The sequence below is a fragment of the Cervus canadensis genome, chromosome 26, assembly GCF_019320065.1.
Source record: "Cervus canadensis isolate Bull #8, Minnesota chromosome 26, ASM1932006v1, whole genome shotgun sequence".
Taxonomy (NCBI): Eukaryota; Metazoa; Chordata; class Mammalia; order Artiodactyla; family Cervidae; genus Cervus; species Cervus canadensis.
Genome location: NC_057411.1, coordinates 39,557,567 through 39,577,436, shown reverse-complemented (window position 1 = coordinate 39,577,436; position 19,870 = coordinate 39,557,567). Strand labels below are relative to the sequence as shown.

Sequence of the window (19,870 nt, the reverse complement as noted above, 5' to 3'; positions counted from 1 at the left end):
CTGTCCTCAGGATAATATGTCAAACAGGGTCACAGAATTATACACAAAGAGGTAAACAAGGATGAGTGACAAGATACCACACCATTAATGGCGTAACACTCAGCTACTAAAACATTCCTGAGGAATTTTTATTTATTTATGGCTATATGGGTCTTCGCTGATGTGCACAAGCTTTCTCTGGTTGTGGTGAGTGGGGGCTACTGCTCTTGTTGCAGAGCACGGGCTCTGGGGGTGTGCAGGCTTCAGTAATCGCGGTGCAGGGACTTCACTGTCCTGCGGTATGTGAGATCCTAGATTCCCAGACCAGGGATCGAACCCGTGTCCCCTGAACTGGCAGGCAGACTCTTCACCCCTGGACCACTAGAGAAGTCCCTCCCCAGGGATTTTAAAGGCTAAACCACAGTGCTGGACAATTAAATGTTAGGTGGAAAAGCAAAATACCGAACTCTCTACATGGTAGATCTTTCTGGTGGTAACTGATTGCACCCCGTGCAGGCTTTGGGGTGCCTCCCTTTGCACCCCTCCCCCACAACGCTCATCACACTTCATGGTCATCGGTCACGTGTCCATCTCCTGCTGGGCTGGATACCCCTCCATTCCCAGAAGAGCTCTGTGTGACTCATCTCCAAATCCCCAGGGACCACGCAGGGCCCTCAAACAGTTTTTAGCAAATGTTTGCTGAGTGGGAGGGAAGGAGGTGACAGCCAGGAGGGAAGGAGAAGAAAGAGTGTTTGAAAAGACAAAGAGCATGAGGAGAGATAAGAAGAGTGAGATAAAGGAGTGATAAAGAGGGAAGGAAAATGAATGAAAGAGGGAAGAAGGAAAGGGAGGAAGCTGGGGGAGAAATAATGAAAAAAGGAGGACAGAGTAGACTGACAGATCAGAAATCTCTCTTTTATGCTTTTAACATCCCCTGAAAGTCTAACCCAGCTGCCTGGGAACAGGAGCTTGCTTAGTGCAAATCTTGTTCAATACAGGAGAGGTTGCTCAATACAGGTGGGCCCGCCTACACCTTGGTGCTGGTCAATCATCACATCTCCACGGCCAAACATCGTGGGGAGCAGAAGAGCACCACGGAGAATGGAAGGCTTTCTTCTCCAAACCCAACACTGATCTCCCTTCCAGCCCCAACTGTGAGGAGAGAGCAGGTGTTGGCAGGATGCCTTTGCTCTCTTCACAAACATCAAGTACCATGTTGAATGCCACTTACGAAAATTAGCCTTTATAGTTTCTAATACTTCTACCCACACAACAGCAAAATAAACAACCATCAGTTAGGAGGGGAGGTCTGGATCACACTGCATCTTGTCTATCACTGTCCTGAGGGAAGCATGAAGCCTCCCTGAATTCTGTTCTCCTTCTTGCATTGTGGGAATAAAGTCTGTCATTTCCAAACTAAAGTTAGAGGAACAGAAAACTCATTGAGGTCTGGGGAGCTTTAGAAGAAAAACGAGGTTCCACTCTCATCAAACCAACAACTTACCCCAAAGTCACTAGTTTAGCAACCTTGGCTGCTATCAGGAAAACATTAAGAGAGTGAAAGTTGTTACTTACAGAGACAGAGAAAGGCAGTGACTATCTCATCAAGGAGAGGATGTCTGAGCTGGGTTCTGAAATAAGAGATGCTCATGAAGTTAGAGGAGGGCATGACAACCCACTCCAGTATTTTTGCCTGGGGAATCCCTTGGACCTAGGCTACAGTCCATAAGGTCGCAAAGAACTGAACACAACTGAAGTGAATTAACACACACACACACACACAAAGCAGAAAGTGGAGGAGAAGTGGAAGATTCCAGCAAAATAAATAGTATACACACGGACACAGTTCTGAAGTTTTCAGGTTCCATGAAGTAAAGGAGGACTGGAAGCAGTGCTGTGTGCTGTCCATGGTCCTGAAACACCACTAGGCACCTGGAAACAGACTTCCTGAAACCCTGTGATGAATTGTGACTTTCCTGGAGGCTCAGATGACAAACAATCTGCCTGCAAGGCTGCAAACCCAGGTTCGATCCCTGGGTCTGGAAGATCCTCTGGAGAAGGAAATGGCAATCCACTCCAGTATTCCTGCCTGGAGAATTCCATGGACAGAGGAGGCTGGTGGGCTACAGTCCATAGGGTCACAAAGAGTCAGACACGACTAAGCAACTAACACTTTCACTTTTTGATGCTGAAGATCTGGCTCCCTCCTACCTCACCTATCCATGGAGTTCTAAACTGCTTTTCTTTCTTAGATCACGGCACATCTGTAATCTTTATATTCCCACAGAACAAAAACAACCATGGATTATGCTTCACATTGTATGTAATAGCTGGTTTCAAGTATATCTCACTGAGTGCCACCGTTTCAATACTTTAATTATTCCACTCAAGAAATTGGGGGGAGAGCCTGTGACACCCCACATCCCCTCTCCTACCTGCTTCACTAGTTCACACACTGGAATCTGGGGTCAGCGGATTTTGTTGTTGTTCAGTCTCAAAGTCATGTTTGACCCTTTGCAACCCCATGGACTGCAGCAGGTCAGGCTCCTCTGTCCTTCATGATCTCCCAGAGTTTGCTCAAATTCATGTCTATTGAGTTGGTAATGCTATCTCATTTTCTGCTGCCCTCTTCTCCTTTTGCCTTCCATCTTGCCCAGCATCAGGGTCTTTTCCAATGAATCGGCTCTTAGCATCAAGTGGCCAAAGTATAGGAGCTTCAGCTTCCGCATCAGTCTTTCCAATGAATATTCATTATTGATTTCCTTTAGGATTGACTGGTTTGATCTCCTTGCAGTCCAAGGGACTCTCAAGAGTCTTCTTTAGCATCACAATTCAAAGGCGTCAATTCGGTGCTCAGCCTTTTTTATGGTCCAACTCTCACATCATTACATGAATACTAGAAAAACCATAGCTTCGACCACATGGACCTTTGTTGGCAAAGTGGTGTCTCTGCTTTTTAATACACTGCCGAGGTTTGTCATAGCTTTCCTTCCAAAGGAGCAAGCGTCTTTTAACTTTGGCAGTGGATGAGTGACTGCCAAAAATAGGGGTACTGGCTTCATACAAAGAGGGCAACTCCATCCACTTACAGGCTGTAAGTGCGTAGAGGTTTTGATCGGGCTGCCTGATTTATCAATGGGAAGGGGCTCAGAGTAGATAAATGACAAATTACTCCTTGAAAGATGAAGAATTTCTTCGTGTCTGAAGGGCAAGCACAAAAACAAATCTCAAAAAGGTAAGGGAAGTCCCATTTGGTAGGAACGTGCTTGTCCACGCATTGAGTGCAGGTAGAATTGCTTTCTCGTAAGGCAAGGAAATGTCAAGGTGAGTTCTGAAAGTTCTTAGCCCTTTAAACTCGACAAGTCACTGACCGACATTAAGTCACTGACTCACGCTTGCAACTCAAACATTCAATTGGACAGGCAGCTATGCCCTCCACTCATGCAAGTACAACTCACAACATGGCACCAGAGCCTAGATAATGCTGCAAATCCACTGGGAGTTCAACCCTAGTGCTTTTGTCAAGATTTTCAATTGCCAGATCTAGTTTATGGGCCAGGAATTTATGTTATTAACAAATACCTCAGACACTCTTGACGGAGACCTTCTGCAGTAGACTGGGGTATTTCTTTCACATTCCTTCTGCCCTCCCACCCTTGCCATGCCCCAGTGTGGGAGCAGGGCTCTCTCAGTCACACGGACTGTGGGTGTGCCTGCAAGACTCACTTTGACCAACAGACTGAGAGTGATGTGAGCGCACCAATCTGAGCACAAGCTTCAAGAGGCGGGTGGGTTTCAGCTCAGTTTCTTTGAGGGTCCATCCTCCACCAGGAAAACTGCAGGACCCAAGGAATGATGCCTCCTTCAGTCTGAGTCCCGGAATGGGATGCTGTGAGGAGCACACCTGATTCAAACAGAAACCTGAAGACAAGTCTAGCTGAGTCCAGCTAAGCCTCTGCCACCCACAGACCTGATAACAACAGATAACTCTTGTTGTAAGCCACAGAATAATGGGGTTTTTTGTTATGCAGTATTATTGCATCAAAGTGAACTGATACACCACCCAAAACTTATGCCAGGAGCCACAGCCCCAGTAGTTGCTCTCTGATTTTCTAGCTCAAATACTTTATAAACCCATGACTCGGTTCCTACCCCTAATGACCAGATCCCTCTTTCTTCTAGGCTCCCCTCACAGTTGTCCCAACCAGCCTCCCTGCAGTAGCAAGAGCTACCTACAGTGCAGCTGCATGCTCCTATTAATTCACAAAAATCATTTGCCTTTGGTTTTGCCTCAGGGGACAGCCTGTCAGCCAGCAGCCCTTTGCCACACTTTCCAGGAAAGCAACCCTGGGAGTGGCAACAGGCCTGAGACTGAATGTAATGAACACACATTTGTTCTCCACCCGCATGGGGAGAGGACACGGCTGCATCGCCCTCCTTCATGAATCAGAAATACAGGTGGTCTCCAGGGACTGCAGGATTTTCTGTGAGCTCAGGCCCATTTCCATGGCAACTGCAATTTTAACGAGCTCTCAAGTTCCACTGTACCTAACAGATATTCAGCAAATACTCCCTGATGAACTGAATATCTGGTTTTAAAATAACACAGCTCTGTCATGACCCCAAGAGCAGGCAAGGTCTTCAGGCTTCCTACAGAAGGGAGAAGCCAGACAAATCCATATGTATGTGGAGACCCATTTCTGCACTTCCTGGTCTCTGCTTTTCCTCTTAGATAAAGCAACCTGGACAGAAATCCTTTGCCTTCAAGAAAACTACATTCCTGAATACATATAAAGGACCAGTTGCATTACACGGATTTTCATTTCTCATTCTTTTTTTTTTTCCTGTTTTTAATTGCGAAGTCACATTAAGAAGCAGGTATTATTGCTACAAATAAGCAAACTCAGAGAAGTGATATAATCTGCTCAAGGTCACCCAGCCAGGAGACAGTGGAGACAGATTTGAACCTAGTACCACTGGGTACCTACCAAGTGACGACCCAGTGTCTTGTGATAGTTACCCGTGTTCCCAGGTAAGATGCCTGTGCCTCAGTTCCCTCCTTTGAAGAAGAACGGGAATAAGCAAGAATAGATCATACATATCAAGCCCATTTCCAAGGTCATGCATCTCACCCGCCCTTCTGATGGGATTGCTGTGAGTGTGGCCAAAAGGGAGTAGGCAGACTAAAGGCTCTGAAATTTGGAAAGGGCTCTCCAGTGGTAACATAGGAAATGCTAAGCCCTATTCACCTAATAAACGCATCCTAGGTGGCACAGAGGTAAAGAATCTGCCTGCAATGCAGGAGACGCAAGAGATGCAGGTTCGATCTCTGGTTCAGGAAGATCCCTTGGAGGAGGCATTGGCAATCCACTTCAGTATTCTTGCTGGGAAAATGCCATGGACAGAGGAGGCTGGTGGGCTACAGTCCACAGCGTCACAAAGAGTAGGACATGACTAAGCAACTGAGCATGCATGCATTCACCTAACAATTACTGACAACGCCCCCTGTGAGCCAGATGCTTCCACACTTATTATCTCATTTATGCTCATTTAACAAGGAAGCAGTGTTGTCTGCTGGCTAAGGATGGTGGGTAGAGGCCAGAATGCCTGAGTTCTAAGCAGGCCCCACACTTATTACCCTTGTTCCTTAGGCACATTTACCTCTCTGAACTTCAGTGTTCTATCTGTAAGGCAGAGAGTGGTTTTGAAAAATTAAATGAATTGATGTGTGGACAGAGCTTAGTGTCTGATTTTTAAAGTCTTTGCAACCCGGGGAAATATATCCCATTCAAACGCCCAGTTCCACTTTCAGGTTCTCTCTAATCTCTCACACCCCAAACCCAACATCTATTCCAGAAGTATCCTTATACCGACCTGCTGATCTCCACCTCCCACTGCACCTGCCCCAAATGAGCCCTCCTCCCCGTCTCCCTGCTGCCTGCCTTGTCCCTGCCACAAAACAGCCAGGGACCTTTCTGAAACACAAATGCAACCATGTCGTGTGTGTGACTAGCCATTCAGCCATGTCTGACTCTTGGGACCCCACAGACTGTAGCCTGCCGGGCTCCTCTGTTCGTGGGATTGACCATGTCGTGCCTTTCCTTAAACCTCTCTCTAGCTTGTACTCACGTGTGGGATAAAGCAAGCCTCCCAGGCTCTTCCTGGTCTGACCCTTGCCTTCTCCAGGTGTTGCACCATATTCGCCTATTCACACTATAGTCTGGTTATCTAAGGCTTCCCATGTGGCGTTAATGGTAAAGAGCCCTCCTGCCAGTGCAGATAGATGTAAGAGACACGGATTCGATCTCTGGGTCGGGAAGATCCCCTGGAGAAGGGCATGGAAACCCACTCCAGTATTCTTGCCTGGAGAATTCCATGGACAGAGGAGCCTGGCGGGCTACAGTCAGTAGGGTCGCAGAGAGTCGGACACGACTGAAGCAGTCGAGCGCCGCACTGCACTCTGCCTCTCCAGGCTGCATCTGCACAGCCCTGTGCCTTTGTCTCTGGCATCTGCTACCTGGCCTGCCCGCCACACCTGCTGCCCATCGATTTCCAGCTCACCTTGTCAGGTGCAGCGCTCTGCCTCCAGAAGCATGTGCTCACCTCCCGGAGTCCTATAGCATAGGGCTCACACTCCTCATTAGCATCATTTCACAACTGTACAGCTCTTCATCTTTTGGCTCATTTTTGTTTGACTATTTCACCCATGAGACTGTGAGATCCTTCACCCCAGAGACTACAGCTTACTCCCATACAAGTTGTTAGCTGGGTGACCTGTGGTCAGAACTTAATCTCTGTGTTCCAGTTGGTTTTTTTTTTTTTTTCCTGTTAGTGGAGCTAATCAAAGCACCGAACTCACAGGATTACTTAAGTAAAAGCTCTCGGCACACTAAATACTGGCCTGTGAAGCCCAATGCCTTATGCTGAATGTTCTGTGTGTTTTTGAGGAAGCAGGAAAAGCTTCCATTGCTTTTATCAGCTTCTCAAAGGAGTCTGACCCTAGAAAGTATTTAAACCAGTTTGCACTGTGTGCTAAGCCACTTCAGCCGTGTCCGACTCTTTGCAAAGCTATGGACTGCAGCCCACCAGGCTCCTCTGTCCATGGAATTCTCCAGGGAAGAATACTGGAATGGGTTGCCATTCCCTCCTCCAGGGGATCTTCCCAACCCAGGGATTGAATCTGCATCCCTCATATCTCCTGCATTGGCAGGCAGGTTCTTTACCACTAGCACCACCTGGGAAGTCCAAACCAGTTTAAAAGGTGCCCAATAACAAAAGTTTTATTTTGAATCCATTTTGTTCTCCATGCTCAGAAACAAAGAATAGCAAAAAGAAAAAAAGGGGGGGGAGAGGAAAAATAGTTAAGAAAAATCCAAATATTGTACTTAGAAATTGTACTAAAGAACTGGGAATAATTTGGAAAGGAGAAGGTCCTAGGTAACTGAGAAATATCTTCCAGAGCCTCCAGGAATATCAGTGTGAAAGAGGAAGAAATCTGTGAAAAATTCTGAGGGCAAAAGGCAGACTCTCCCTCTCATATTAAGACTTTCCAACAAAAGAACTGTCCAGGAGAAAGCAGGCTGCTGTGCAAAATGGTGATCTCCCTGCCACTGGAGGTAAGCAAGGACAGGGTACCTAAAACTCCTACACTAGAGGGGAGGCTGGGGGTGGAGGAGAAGCATTGGACACTCTTTTCTGCTGCCTCAAATGTATAAACACAGAAAAAATTAAAAGGTTTTTCTCAACTTTGATGCTGTATAAATCAAATATTTGCTTAGGACTGAATCCCTAAGGTTCTATGAATACAGTCTAATATTAATATAAAATACATGCGTGTATGCTAAGTCGCATCAATTGTGTCCAACTCTTTGTAACTGCATAGACTGCAGCACACCAGGCTTCCCTTTGCTACATAGAGAAATTAAGTGACTTACCAAAATTACACAGCAAGTAAGCAGAACAACTAGGATTCAAACCCAGAGAGTTTGGCTTCAGAATCCACATTCTTCCACGCTGCCTTTATCACCATCCTCCCAGCTCAAGAACTTTCAGAGGCTTCCTATTACCCTCAGAATAAAGTCAGGATTTCCTGTAACTTGGAGCTGAAGTATCTACTCCAATTCTGTAAAGAAAAGGGATCTGAGGCCCAGAGAAGGACTGACTTGTCCAAGATCAAACACCCTATTTGCATTTGAGCCAGACTTAGAACCCATGGGCTATTTCCATCACTTTGGGCACATTCTTTTTGACTTCTAAAGCCTTGTAGAATTCTCCAGTTCCCCGGCCATTCAAATTTATTTCAAGATCCTCATCCTTGGATTCAGCATGTAAAATCCTCACTCTGCTGATCACATTCATTCTCCAGCCCAGGTCTTGTCCATGCTGTTCCACCTGCCTTGCATGCTTTTCCTGTGCCTATACCAATCAAACCCCTCAACACCTAGCTCATGCCATCCCCAAAGCCCCAAGAGACCAACTCCAATTGCTTCTGGCAAGAGCTGAGCCCTTCCTTCTCTGAACACCTTTAACACCTGTGCTCTATTCCAGAGATTGCCCTCTGGTCATTTTTCAGTCATTCCAAGTATGTGCAATTTTTCATTTAGCTGGAAAGGTCAAGATCATGAAATATGTGTTTCTAACCACCCATTGCATCTTGCATAATTCAAGGAACAGAGAAGATCTGCAGTTAACAGTCGCTGATTACCTGTCATTCTGTATCTTCATCTCCTGTGTTGGGGGGAGGGAACTGTCATCTTTTAGTCACTCACTATGTGCATTCACAAATGTTATATTATGTGTTTTCATGTACTCAGTCTTGGCCAAGTTCATTATAAAACACAGGCACTCAGGGCTAAGTGGCTACGGTTATGTTAGAGAAGATGTCACAACGCAGTATCACTTGTATGCTCCCTGATACACTTTTTAAGAATCTAGTTTAAAATAATTTTACCCCAAAGAATATGGCCAACTACTCCTTGTCTGATCATGAACTTGACCAAGCTGAGACTGTCTGCTTCTGTGCCCTGGATGACAGAAGCCCCGATTCAGAACCAGATGTCCGCTAGCCCTGCTCTTGTGGGCCAGATCACTGGCGCAGGTTTGGTCTCTGCTCTTCCTTGAGTCTCAGTCCTGCTAGTCTACTTCCCTCCGACTTCACTAGATGCATGACAAATCCCTGTAGGCATCTCAAATTCTTTGCATAAAAAGGCACCAAGATAAAGCACATAATTAAAGGTAGGCTGAACACCATCTTTGGGAAGAAACAAGGTTTTTGCACATCTGTCTATTAGGTAATTGAGTCTGATGTACTTTTTATTTAATGATCACTTTCTTACCTGTTCATCTCATCTTTAATGTTTGAACTAACACACACTCACACACAAAGATTTCAATCCGACGGTGACTATTTTAGCAGGCAGACCAGACTATCCACACTTCCCTGCTTGAATGGACCTCTTCATTCCTCCACAGGCCACCAAAGAAGCTTTAAAGACTCTGTCATCTCAGTTTACTCTTTGAGAAACAGGCTGCGTTCTTCAGAAGACCCAGTTAAAGATCACACAAATCCTTTTTTTTTTTTTTTTGGAAATCCTTTTGAATGCCATAATGGTCTGCAAACATCACAAATGGTCAATACACATGAAGTCTTGTTTGTAATAATAATAATTCTTGAACCATCTCAGTGGACACTCCTGCCTCCCCTTCGGAGGCTCCATGGGGACACAGCACATCTGCAGGGCCCCCAGCCCTGGGCCTTTGTTCAGAGCCACACCCAGGATGCCCTCCTCACTTAACCACCCAAGTGGGCACCAAAAACCTGCTTTAAATTAATCCTGGCTGTGCCATTAACTTTTTAAAAAGCCACATGTGAAAGGGAACTTTATTAATATTTTAAACAATCCTTGGGGGCTGAAACCAAGTGTTTCGATTTTTTTTTTTCCTCTTCTCTATCAGGCTACTCTAGTATCTCAGAAAAAGGTGGAGGCGAAGAATAGAGGAAAAGACATCAGAGTCAACGTAAGTAGAAGAGGGCTTCTGTGACTCAGCTGTCCCCCGCCTTTGTCCCCACTGTGCCCTATCTGGGGTGTCCCTTCTCCTCCTCTGCTCACATCCTCTCTCCCATCTCTGATTTTACTGCCAAAGCTGCGACCTTATCCCCTTTGTTCAGACGAGTGAGCTGAGGCTCAAGGGGGCACAGAGACCCAACATCAAGGGGACTTAAGGATGTATCTTGGTCCTTTTGACAGCCCCAACTACTTGGTCTCTCCACAGGCCACACACACACCATGGCTGCCAAAAACATCTTACCTGTCTCCAAGGTTTGCTCTAATTGCACAGAGAAGCCGCGATCGGATGCAGAGGTCGGGCTCCGCAATGTTGACTTCCCTTCAGTTTCTCCAAGGGGTCACACTCTTTGGCCTCAGGGCCTCCCCTGACTCTCAGAGAATCCCCTCCCTCCTCCCTAACTCCCTCCCCCTCCCAGAACTGGGTGTCGCTGGGATGGTCCCCTCAAGCCTCCTCTATTTCCCTTGTAACAACCCCCGCCCTCCCTACACACACACACTTTGTTACCATTTCAGGCTGAAATGTCTGTCTTTAGGAAACTCTGCAATGGTGAAGGACACGCCCATCCCATGCACACTTTCCTTAGCACCCAGAAGGTGTGTGGAACAGACCAGATCCTATTATTATTATTAACCTACGAACTGAGTACTATTGAACAGGTTAAGGGAGCAGCAAGTGAAGAGCCACAATGCCCGTCCACTCACTGAATGGCATTCGGTTCTCGTCCCTTCTTGTGCATTATCAGCCAAAGGTTCTCAAGAAGCGGTGGGCCCTACAAAGGAGCTCCATCCAAGTCCATTGTCTCTGGCTTCTCCTCTAACCACACACCTTTCTAGCTGGAGTGGACTACATGCTCAGTGGCTCAGTCGTGTCCAACTCTTTGTGCCCCCGTGGACTGCAGCCTGCCAGGCTCCTCTGTCCATGGAATTTTCCAGGCAAGAATATTGAAGTGGCCTGCCATGTCCTACTCCAGGAGTGGACTATGTGGACTACATTAAACACAAATGCCTTGTCAAGGGCAACTTTTCCAGGAATTAAGGGTCATTTTTAGCATCTCTCCTCCCCACACTACTGGAGCTGTCAGAGCCACTCACCTGATTCTCTTTAACACACAGGTTGACTGCCTGCTTTGCACAAAGCACTAAAGAAGCAGGATCAGCCAGAAGTTCTGAAGCCCTTGCTGTGTGCCCACCAAACACTAAGCCCTTTGCCAGGGTCCTCTTGAACGCTTCAGGGTCCTGTGAAATAGCCAGGGCTTGGCGCACTTTGGATAGCAGAGCCCCAAGGCTCAGAAAGGAGGCAGAGCAGGGATGAACACCCAGATCCATCTGGTACAAAAGCCGGGCTAGTTCAGCTCCACTCCAGAGGGCCACAGCCAGCAGGCAGAGACTACTGCGGTTGTATAGACAGAACCATACAACTCCAGTGGCACTGCTCCCATAGACCCACCTCAAAGACCATCTTGCTAAACTTCCTTCATGGAAACGGGGATCCAGTACAGGATATACAGACCTGCTGTGGTCCACAGCCACAAAGGTACCCAGGCCTCCGAACTCATCCGTCACTGCATCACCTCCATCTCCTGCCTCAGTTCCCCTGGGGACAGTGTCAGAGTCCAGAAGCTGGGACTGGCTTCTACAAATATTCCACACTTTCCTCCCACACTGCCTGGCCCCAGGGCAACCACATCCCTCCTATGGATTCTTAGCCAGCTACAGCATTAAGGGATTGGTCACGTACACCCCTGTGTCTCAGAGGGCATAGATTAAGGATGGCTAAGAGGTGGTCCCATCTTCACGGGTCACAACTCTGGATGTGACTCAGCAAAGGTCGGCTGACAAGACCTGAAGCTGGGCCAAGGAGGAGTTTTCTAAGGGAAGACTCAGTCCAGAGTTGGGCAGGAGACAGGGCTCTTCTGGAGAGGCCGGGGACCAGCCCCTTCCCAACCTTCCTATCAACTGCGCCCCAGTGCTCCAGCCTCTGAGAGCTTTAGGTGGACAATGCCTCCTTCAGAAGGCTTATTGAGAAGATTCAATAAAACAAGATCCACAATACACTGGGCAGATAAGTGGGTAACATCAGTTCCTTTCTCCTTACCCAATGTGGCCCTCTCCAAGGTGCTTTGGGGCCATCCCTGAGCTTTTATCCCTTCAGGATAAAGGAGGATGCTAGATTTCCTGTCTCAGACCTCAAGCATCTTCTCGAGGATTCCATGGAGATGGAATTCCAGCAGGCCACCTACCAGCACCTAGCTGCTCAGATACCAGCCACCCAAGGCCCATGGTTTGCCCCAGCACCCGAGGTCCACATCCCTCAGGAACCGTGTGGTTCAGCTCTAGAGACCGGCAGGCAACGAGGATGGAGGCCAGGTCTCCAGGCCCCGCTGCGCCCTCAGCTCCCCACTCTGAGACAAAGCCGAAAGACCTGGGATCCTTTGTTTCCGGCCACACCCAGGGACCCAGAGGACGGCTCACCCCCTACCGCCATTCCTAACCCCCACCCCCAACCCCAGTGTTAACCCTTTCAGGGCCACAGCCCCCCCAGAGACTCTCCATCAGGTTATTTTTAGCTGCCGTGAGGACTGGGAGGGGCTCCTTCATCATGGCGCTTGTCTCCAGGTCCAGACTTCCACTCCACCGGTCTGGGCGGGAAGTGGGGGGCAATACTCGACCCTTTCCCCTTCTTAGCAGGCAAGGAACGCTGCCGCGAGAGCCCAGAGCTGGACGATGCAAAGCCCCCCTTCTACCCCCGCGCTGGAGTTGCAGCTCCAGGACAAGGAAGGAGCGGGTTCGGACCCCCGCGCCCCTCCCTCTTTTGTTCAGCTCCGCATCCTCCCAGTCCGCACCATCCTCTGGCACATCCCGCGGCGAAGGGGGCGGGGGGCGGTGGCCGCGGGGGAGGCGGCTGCAAGCCCGCGGGGAAAGGGACCCGAGGCTCCAGCCCCGCCCCGCCATGCGGGGCTCCCCCTCCCCCCCATTGTCCCCAGAGGCTGGGGGGGAGGGGGCTCCAGAGCCGAGCCCGGCCCCGCCCCACCCGCCGCGCCGCAGGAAGCCTGGCCGGCCTCCCCTACGGACCCCGGCCGATCCCCGGCGGCGCCCACCCCCCACTGAACCGAGACCGGCGGGGCTCGGGGGGGGCGGGGGCCCGGCTTACCGTGATGTGCGGGATGCTCTTCTTGCCCTGGTAAGACATGGCCCCGCTCCCCACCTCTGGCGCCCTCGGCCCGGCCGGGGGACTTTGTGGGGCTGGCTTTCGCTCGGTGCGGCTGTCTCTCGGTCCCGCTTCCCCCGGGCGCGGCGACAAAGGCCCCGGCCCAGTGACGAGAGGCACGGAGGCTCGGCTGCCCGCGGCTGCTCGGCCCGCTTGCCCGCCGCCGCCGCTCCGGCTGCCTGCACCGCCCGGCTCCGCGAGGAGGGCGGGACGAGGGCGGGAGGAGGGGGCTGCAGACAGACAGCTCCTCCCGGCGGCGCGGAGCCCAGCCCGATTCGCCCCTCTCGCCTCGAACCAGGAAGCGCTTCCCTTCCGATCACCCCCTTCCCGGCACTCCGCCCCCCGCCCCCCCAACCAACCAGCCCAGCCGACCCCCGCCCCGCGCACACGCCCTCGGCTGGGCCCCGGCCTCGCTCTCGCGATTGGGTAGGTCTGGTTTTTTTCAGGGCTCTTTTGAAAGCCAGAGATGGACTTCGGATGCGCAGGCGGAGACCATGGGCAGCGCCACAGGTGTGCGGTCCCGCATGGGGGGCGGGGGGGCGGGGGGGCTGCTCCCGGAACGTCTGTGTGGGGGAGGGAATGTGGGCCGGATGCCCAGAACCACCCTCCACCTCGGCTGCTGGAGTGTTTGAGGATACGGTCCAGCAGCCTCCCGCCTTTGACCTCTCATTCCACAGCCTCCGTTTGTCTGCTGCACCCCTCGCAGCACAGCTCAAACACATATCCAGCCCCAAGTCCAAGCCTTTATTCAAACTGTGCCCTCTCTCGGAATATCTTACCTCCTCTACCAGACTCATCTCTAATGCCTTTTCCATGAAGCTTTTCTCTGCCACCCCTCCCACCCCCATTACTGAACGCGTCTCTCCGAGGACTCAGTAGGAACCTCCCTGCAACAGCAGGGACCCCCAAAGACAAGGCCCTAATTAGTGGCTGACCTGCTCTACCGTCTGCAGGCCACCACCCTCACATCACACAGCCCCCTGCCATCGGGGCCACCGGGTCATCCCCAGAGCCTGTCTACCAGACAGTGATTGCTGATTTCAGAACCAGACCATTGTCACTAAGATCCCCGCGGCCCCCGGGGCAGGCTAGGGGTCAGGCGTGGGGTGGCGGGGGGGGGGGGGGGGGGGGGGGGGGGGGGGGGGGGGGGGGGGGGGGGGGGCGCGGGGGCGGGGATGGGGGGGCGGAGAAGGAAGTCCTGGTTCCCAGTGGAGAGTGAACACCAACCCAGCACCCATAGTCCAGATGGTGCTTTGGGGAGAGGTGAGGAGCAGGCTTGGGCATGGCTTGATAAACTTGACAAAAGAAAGAAAAAGGAGAGCCCTGGCAAGCCCCCATAACACTAGACAAGTGCCCCAAATCTCCAGGCAGATTAAAATGCCGACCTTGTAACTTTTGGCCTACAAAACTCAAACCCTGCGCACAGGTTTTGTTAAAAGACCCCATCTTGTATACGTCAAGCTGCCACCCAGAGGAAGGGTGCACTAGGCCTGCTAAACCCCCCCCCTGCCCACCCCCCGCCCCCACCCGCCCACCTCTCAGGTTAGGGCCTAAAGCCCTTACCACCAACGCCACCCGGGAGCCAGCCCTCCAGTCCAGGACGGAGACCAGAGATGCCTGTGCCTTAAAATAAAGATGGGATTGTATGTTCACAAAAGAGAAACAGTTTAGTATTCCAGGAACACTAGGCCATAAGCTTCCCATTTCACAGGTGGGAAATTGAGGCTGACACACAGGTAAAATATCTCTTGGATATAAAGCATGTTAGCTGCAGCAGAGCAGTGTCTGGAAGCCAGGTTATGGCATACCTAGTCTGGAGGTCATTCTCCTACATTCACTCATTCAGCCTCGGCTCTGAGCGGGGTCCTAAATTCTTGCTGCTGACCGGAAATTGGGGTCTCCCTCTCCCCCCACTCTATATTCCCTTCCTTGGCGTTGCTAAGTGCTAGATTCCACGAACCAGGGAGTCCCCAGGGCCCATCTGGGCAGGGTAGCTCCGGGGGTGGGGTCGAGAACTCGGGGGAGGGGCGCGGGTTCGCTATTGGCCAAACAGACCACAGCTCCCGAGTGGACTTCCCGGGTACAAAGCGCCGCATTCGCTCAGCCTTGGGCCTTGGCAGACGCTGCGCCTGCGCCACCGAAACCCCTCCTCCCTCCCCAGGAAAGAGGTTTATGGGTTGGGGGGAGGGCGCGGGTCCCTCTGCAACGCGCAGGAGCAGCGAGGCCCGCCGGCTCCGGGACCCGAATCCCGTGGCCGCTCGGCCTGCGGAGAGTAAAACGCTCCCCCAAGGGAGACCGCGAGCCTCTTGGCTTCACGGTCCCGAACCTCGAGTGCTCCTGGGGTCCTTGGCGCGCCCGAGGCGCTGCCTTTTGTCCTGAAACCATGGAGAAAGGGGAGCGGGCTAGAGTGGGAGAGGAAGGAGCAGTGGAAGAGGAAGCGACCAGCGTCCCCAAGGGCCGAGGAGCAGCTGCAGAGCCGTCAGGGGCCGAGCCCAGGGCCGATGCTGGCGTTGGTGACATTGACCGCACCTCCTGATGGACGCTCTTCCACAGCTCCCGGCTGTGCACAACGCTCTCTCGCCTCCCTGATACTCCACCACGCCTTGAGGGAGGCTGGGAGATGCCACCCCCATTTCACAGATGAAGAAGCTGAGGCTCAAGAGGACGCACAGCCCTGACCGGAAACCACGGTTCTCCCGTTATTGGCCTCGGCTTCTAGGTCCGCGGCCCCCGAAGCCTCCCTCTCAGGCTCTTAATCCTGGATCGCAAGTGAGGTCGGACAGCAGGGAAGGAGGTGGGGAGGGAGAGATAGAAAAGGGATACGGACGAGGAAACGGGACCCTCTCGATATCTCCGTTCCTTGCCCCCCTTCCCGCCCCCACTCCGCACTGTAGACCTTCCGCGAGGCTCCAGATTCAGGACCACGGAGAGTTCCCGAGCTCCCCGGACAGAAAACCGGGGGTGTGAGGATGGGGGCTGGAGGAGACCCACAATTGGGTCGGAGCAGCCACAGGTCGGCCCAGCCCCCATTCTTCCAGGAAGTCCCCCTCCCCGATTTCTGTTCAGATCAAACTGCGGCTCCCTCACTGTATGCCTCTCGTAACATTTAAGGGGAGACGGGTTCATAAAAATGATGATAATGATAAAACTCATAACACACGACGAATGTTTATTAAATGCTCGCTACCTGGTGTCATTAACTGATTTAATTTTCACAGTGAGTCTGTCGCGCCCACCCTGGCCTGGGGTGGGGCTGGAGTGCCAAACAGAGACCCAGCACCCATAGTGGCCTGGGACCTGGGCAGTGCTCAGACATGGAGTTCTGGGGTGAGGCGATGGCTCTCCGGCCGTCGGGTGCTCCAGTTTCCGTTCTCCAAGCACCTGACCATATATCCCACAGCTGGGTCGTCTATCCATCCATCTTCCCCCAGTGGCTCTGGTGACCACCAGCTAAAGGGAGATGAGCTATAGGGCCCAAGGCCTGGCGTTCCCTCTGCCTGATGTTTCCCCCGCTTTCACGAGGAGAAAAACCTCCAAGTCTACTGACCCCGGTTCAAATCCCTGCTCTGTCTCCAACTTGCTCTGTGAAGCAAGCACACTGACGTCGTGCGGGACTCAGAAACATTCTCTGAAGGTGTCGGGTGATTGCGGCTCGCGGTTTCCAGGTCTATCTGCCCGAGGATCTCAATCTTTAACCAAATCCTTCCCCCCAGAAAACACAGAGGGAGCACTCAAGAAAGGCTCAAGCTTTAAGCCATGTAACCAGAGGCATTTCATTAAGCCTCTCCCGGCGCCAGTGACATAGGAGGTGCTCTATAATTCCTCATGAGTGAGTGAATAAATGAAGGGATGAATGCGGAACAGAGCTACTCGTCTTCTTAAGCAGAGAAGGAGGACCTTGGGATGAAATTAACCTCAGAGGGCCCTCTGCGCTCTAAGGGACCATGTGGCGGCTTTAGCCAACTTACTTCCCTTCTCAACCTCGGTCTCTCCCTTTCTGCAGAGGAGGAGCAGGGGACTGGATCTCGAAAGACCCTCTGGAGCCTCACGGACTATGCTGGCCAACCCTGACCGAGTGGCCAAACCTCTCCGAACCTGCTGTACGATGGAGTAGGGGAGGGGTCTTGGGCGCTCTCCCAAGCCCGGGGGCAGCGGCCCCCAGCACTCCGGCCCCCGGGCACTGCCTTCGGGCGGCCCCACGCCCCGCGCCCCGAGGGCCCCGCCCCCTCCGTCCGGCCCACGCGCGCCCCGAGGGTACCTGGCCATTGTCCCGGCCGAGTGGCAGGTCGCGGGGCGCGGGGCAGCGGATGCGCAGCGCGGGCGGTCTGTCGTCGCGCTCGCCCGGCGAGCTGACGGCCGAGCCCGAGGGCTCGCTCACGTCGCTGGCCGTGTCCTCGCTGCCGCCGGGCCCCGGCAGGCCGACCGCATCAAGCCGGCCAGCACTGCGCGGCGTGCGCGCCGAGCCGCGGCGGCCCACGCTGTACGCGTCGAAGTCGATGGTCTTATTCTCGTAGGCGCCTTCCACCGCGGCGAACATGCCGCCGTACTTCTGGCGCGGGGTCTGCGCCGCGCTGCCCGGCCGCGCCAGGTACACGGGCAGGTCATCCTCCGTGTTCCACGCGCGCCGCCGGTCCGCCATACCGGTCCAAGGCCGGCTGCCCGACCGCGCCCCCGCCCGCCCGCCCGCCCGCAGCCCTGGCCACCGCCGTGCGCCGCGCTCCGCGCTCGGTGCGGGCCCGCGGCTGCCCAGGCGCGACTGCGGCCCGTGCAGGGGCGGGCCGGGGTGCGGGCCGGGGCGGGGCTGGGGCGGGGCCGGGGCGGGGCCTCCGGGCGGCTGTCGAAGAGCACCGCGGCCGGCTACAAAGGACCGGGAGGCGGGGACCGCGGCGAGGGCGTGGAGGGACCGTGACGTGCCCTCGCCGCAGCGCCGAGGGCGGGCAGCCCAACCGCAGTGCCCCCGCCGCACCCCCTCTCCCCGCCCCCAGGCTGAGCGCAGGGCGCGAGGGGTGCGAACCACGGGCACGCACACACGGCCAAGCACACGTAGGTTGGTATTAGCTCAGCAGACAATTACGCCATACAAACACGTGAGAGATGTACAAACATGCCGGAGCACACGAGAGTCGCTTACACACACGCTCCCCAGACACACTCAGCCTCTTTCACGCGCATCATTGGTAATTTTGCATACACATACATGCTTGTATATATTCCTAGTCGATCACACACACATACATAGACACAAGCCAGAAATTCTCAGTCACCCAGCCCAGCGCACAGACAGCATCACCCCGAGATTGACTGCACATCCAAAGAGACGCTCAGACATTGGATACTGCATTCATTCACTCAGTGCTGTTATACTGAGTGCCCCGCTGGTGCCTGGCACGTTTCGGGCACTGGCCGACAGCACGGTGAACAGAATAGATGGAGTCCTGCCCTCCGGGAGCTGACATTGTCCGGAGGAAGGAGACACACACACATCATATACCGGGCAGGGCTGCCCGTCAGGAAGGATGGAACCGCAGGGTAGGAGGGGTGTGCTAGGACCGCGTTCACGCCGACAAGAGAAATACACTCTTGCACGTGAACCAATGACTCACACATGTACACGAGTCTGACTCCTGCAATAACCCCACAACAAAGAGATTTTTCATGCCCTTGTACCAAAGACAGACTCACAAGGTGACTCCAACACACACAACCCGACAGGGCGCCCACACACAAATCCACCCCAGAAATATGGGTAGTCGGGAGCTTAAATAGAAACACGCTCCAGAAAAAGACACACAAAGAGACGGATCATTTCACACACACTGCACACAGTCCTGTCAGTCACCCACACAAATATTCCCCATTCCAGGGTCACCTCCCATGACCCCAGATGCAGCCTACCCTTGCTGAGCTAGTAATTCACAGCCCGGTAGTCCCAGGCTTCCTCTGACTATGGCCAGGGTGAAGGGCATGGGGTCCAGGGGTCGCTCTGCTGTGGTTTCCCTCTAACCTCCTTCAAAGCCAGGTGCCATGTGCCTTCTCTGGATACCCTGGCTCATTTCTCCCTGATCATTATCAGGGAGAGGGTCTTAAGAGTCTCCAGGGACATGGTGGTCCCAGCTGCTCTTGCTGGATAGGCAGAATTGCCAGCTGCCAACCCGCCCTCCTCGAGCAAGTTCAGACATGCCATATCAGGCTGGGTGGGGACCCAGCTGGGAGCGTGTCTCCTCTTGCACCACCCCCCACCCCCCACCTCTTCCAGGGCTAGGAACTGTCCCTTCAGCACCCAGCCTCATGGTTCTAGGAGTCCCAGACTCCGGGATGCAGTACAAGTGTATTTTTAACAAAACCTGCTCCCTTTTCTGTGAAATACTGTTTTCAGAACATTCCAAGCAAGGAAATTTCATGTTGGAGAACACATGGAGACTTATTCTAAAGCTCCAAAACTGTTCATGGTGACTAAACCCATAGAAAGGTCTTTCCTGGTGGCTCAGACAGTGAACAATCTGCCTGCAATGAAGGAGACCTGGGTTCTGTCCCTGGGTCAAGTAGATCCCCTAGAGAAGGAAATGGCAACCCACTCCAGTATTCTTGCCTGGAGAATTCCATGGACAGAGGAGCC

General features: G+C 52.8%; 1 protein-coding gene across 2 annotated transcripts in view; it reads right to left on the bottom strand.

Annotated features, from left to right (window-relative positions):
• CRMP1 (collapsin response mediator protein 1) overlaps nt 1–18,014 on the bottom strand; it is a 63,919-nt gene extending 45,905 nt beyond the window's left edge. Inside the window, exon 1 of one of the 2 annotated variants that reach the window (XM_043447725.1) lies at nt 17,513–18,014. In XM_043447725.1, the coding sequence (XP_043303660.1) occupies nt 17,513–17,893 (381 nt within the window). In that variant the 5' untranslated portion in view covers nt 17,894–18,014. Of the gene's footprint in view, nt 1–13,197; nt 13,640–17,512 lie in introns of those variants that run through there. The other variant, XM_043447726.1, reaches the window with a different exon arrangement.
• Between the last annotated feature and the right edge of the window lie 1,856 nt (nt 18,015–19,870).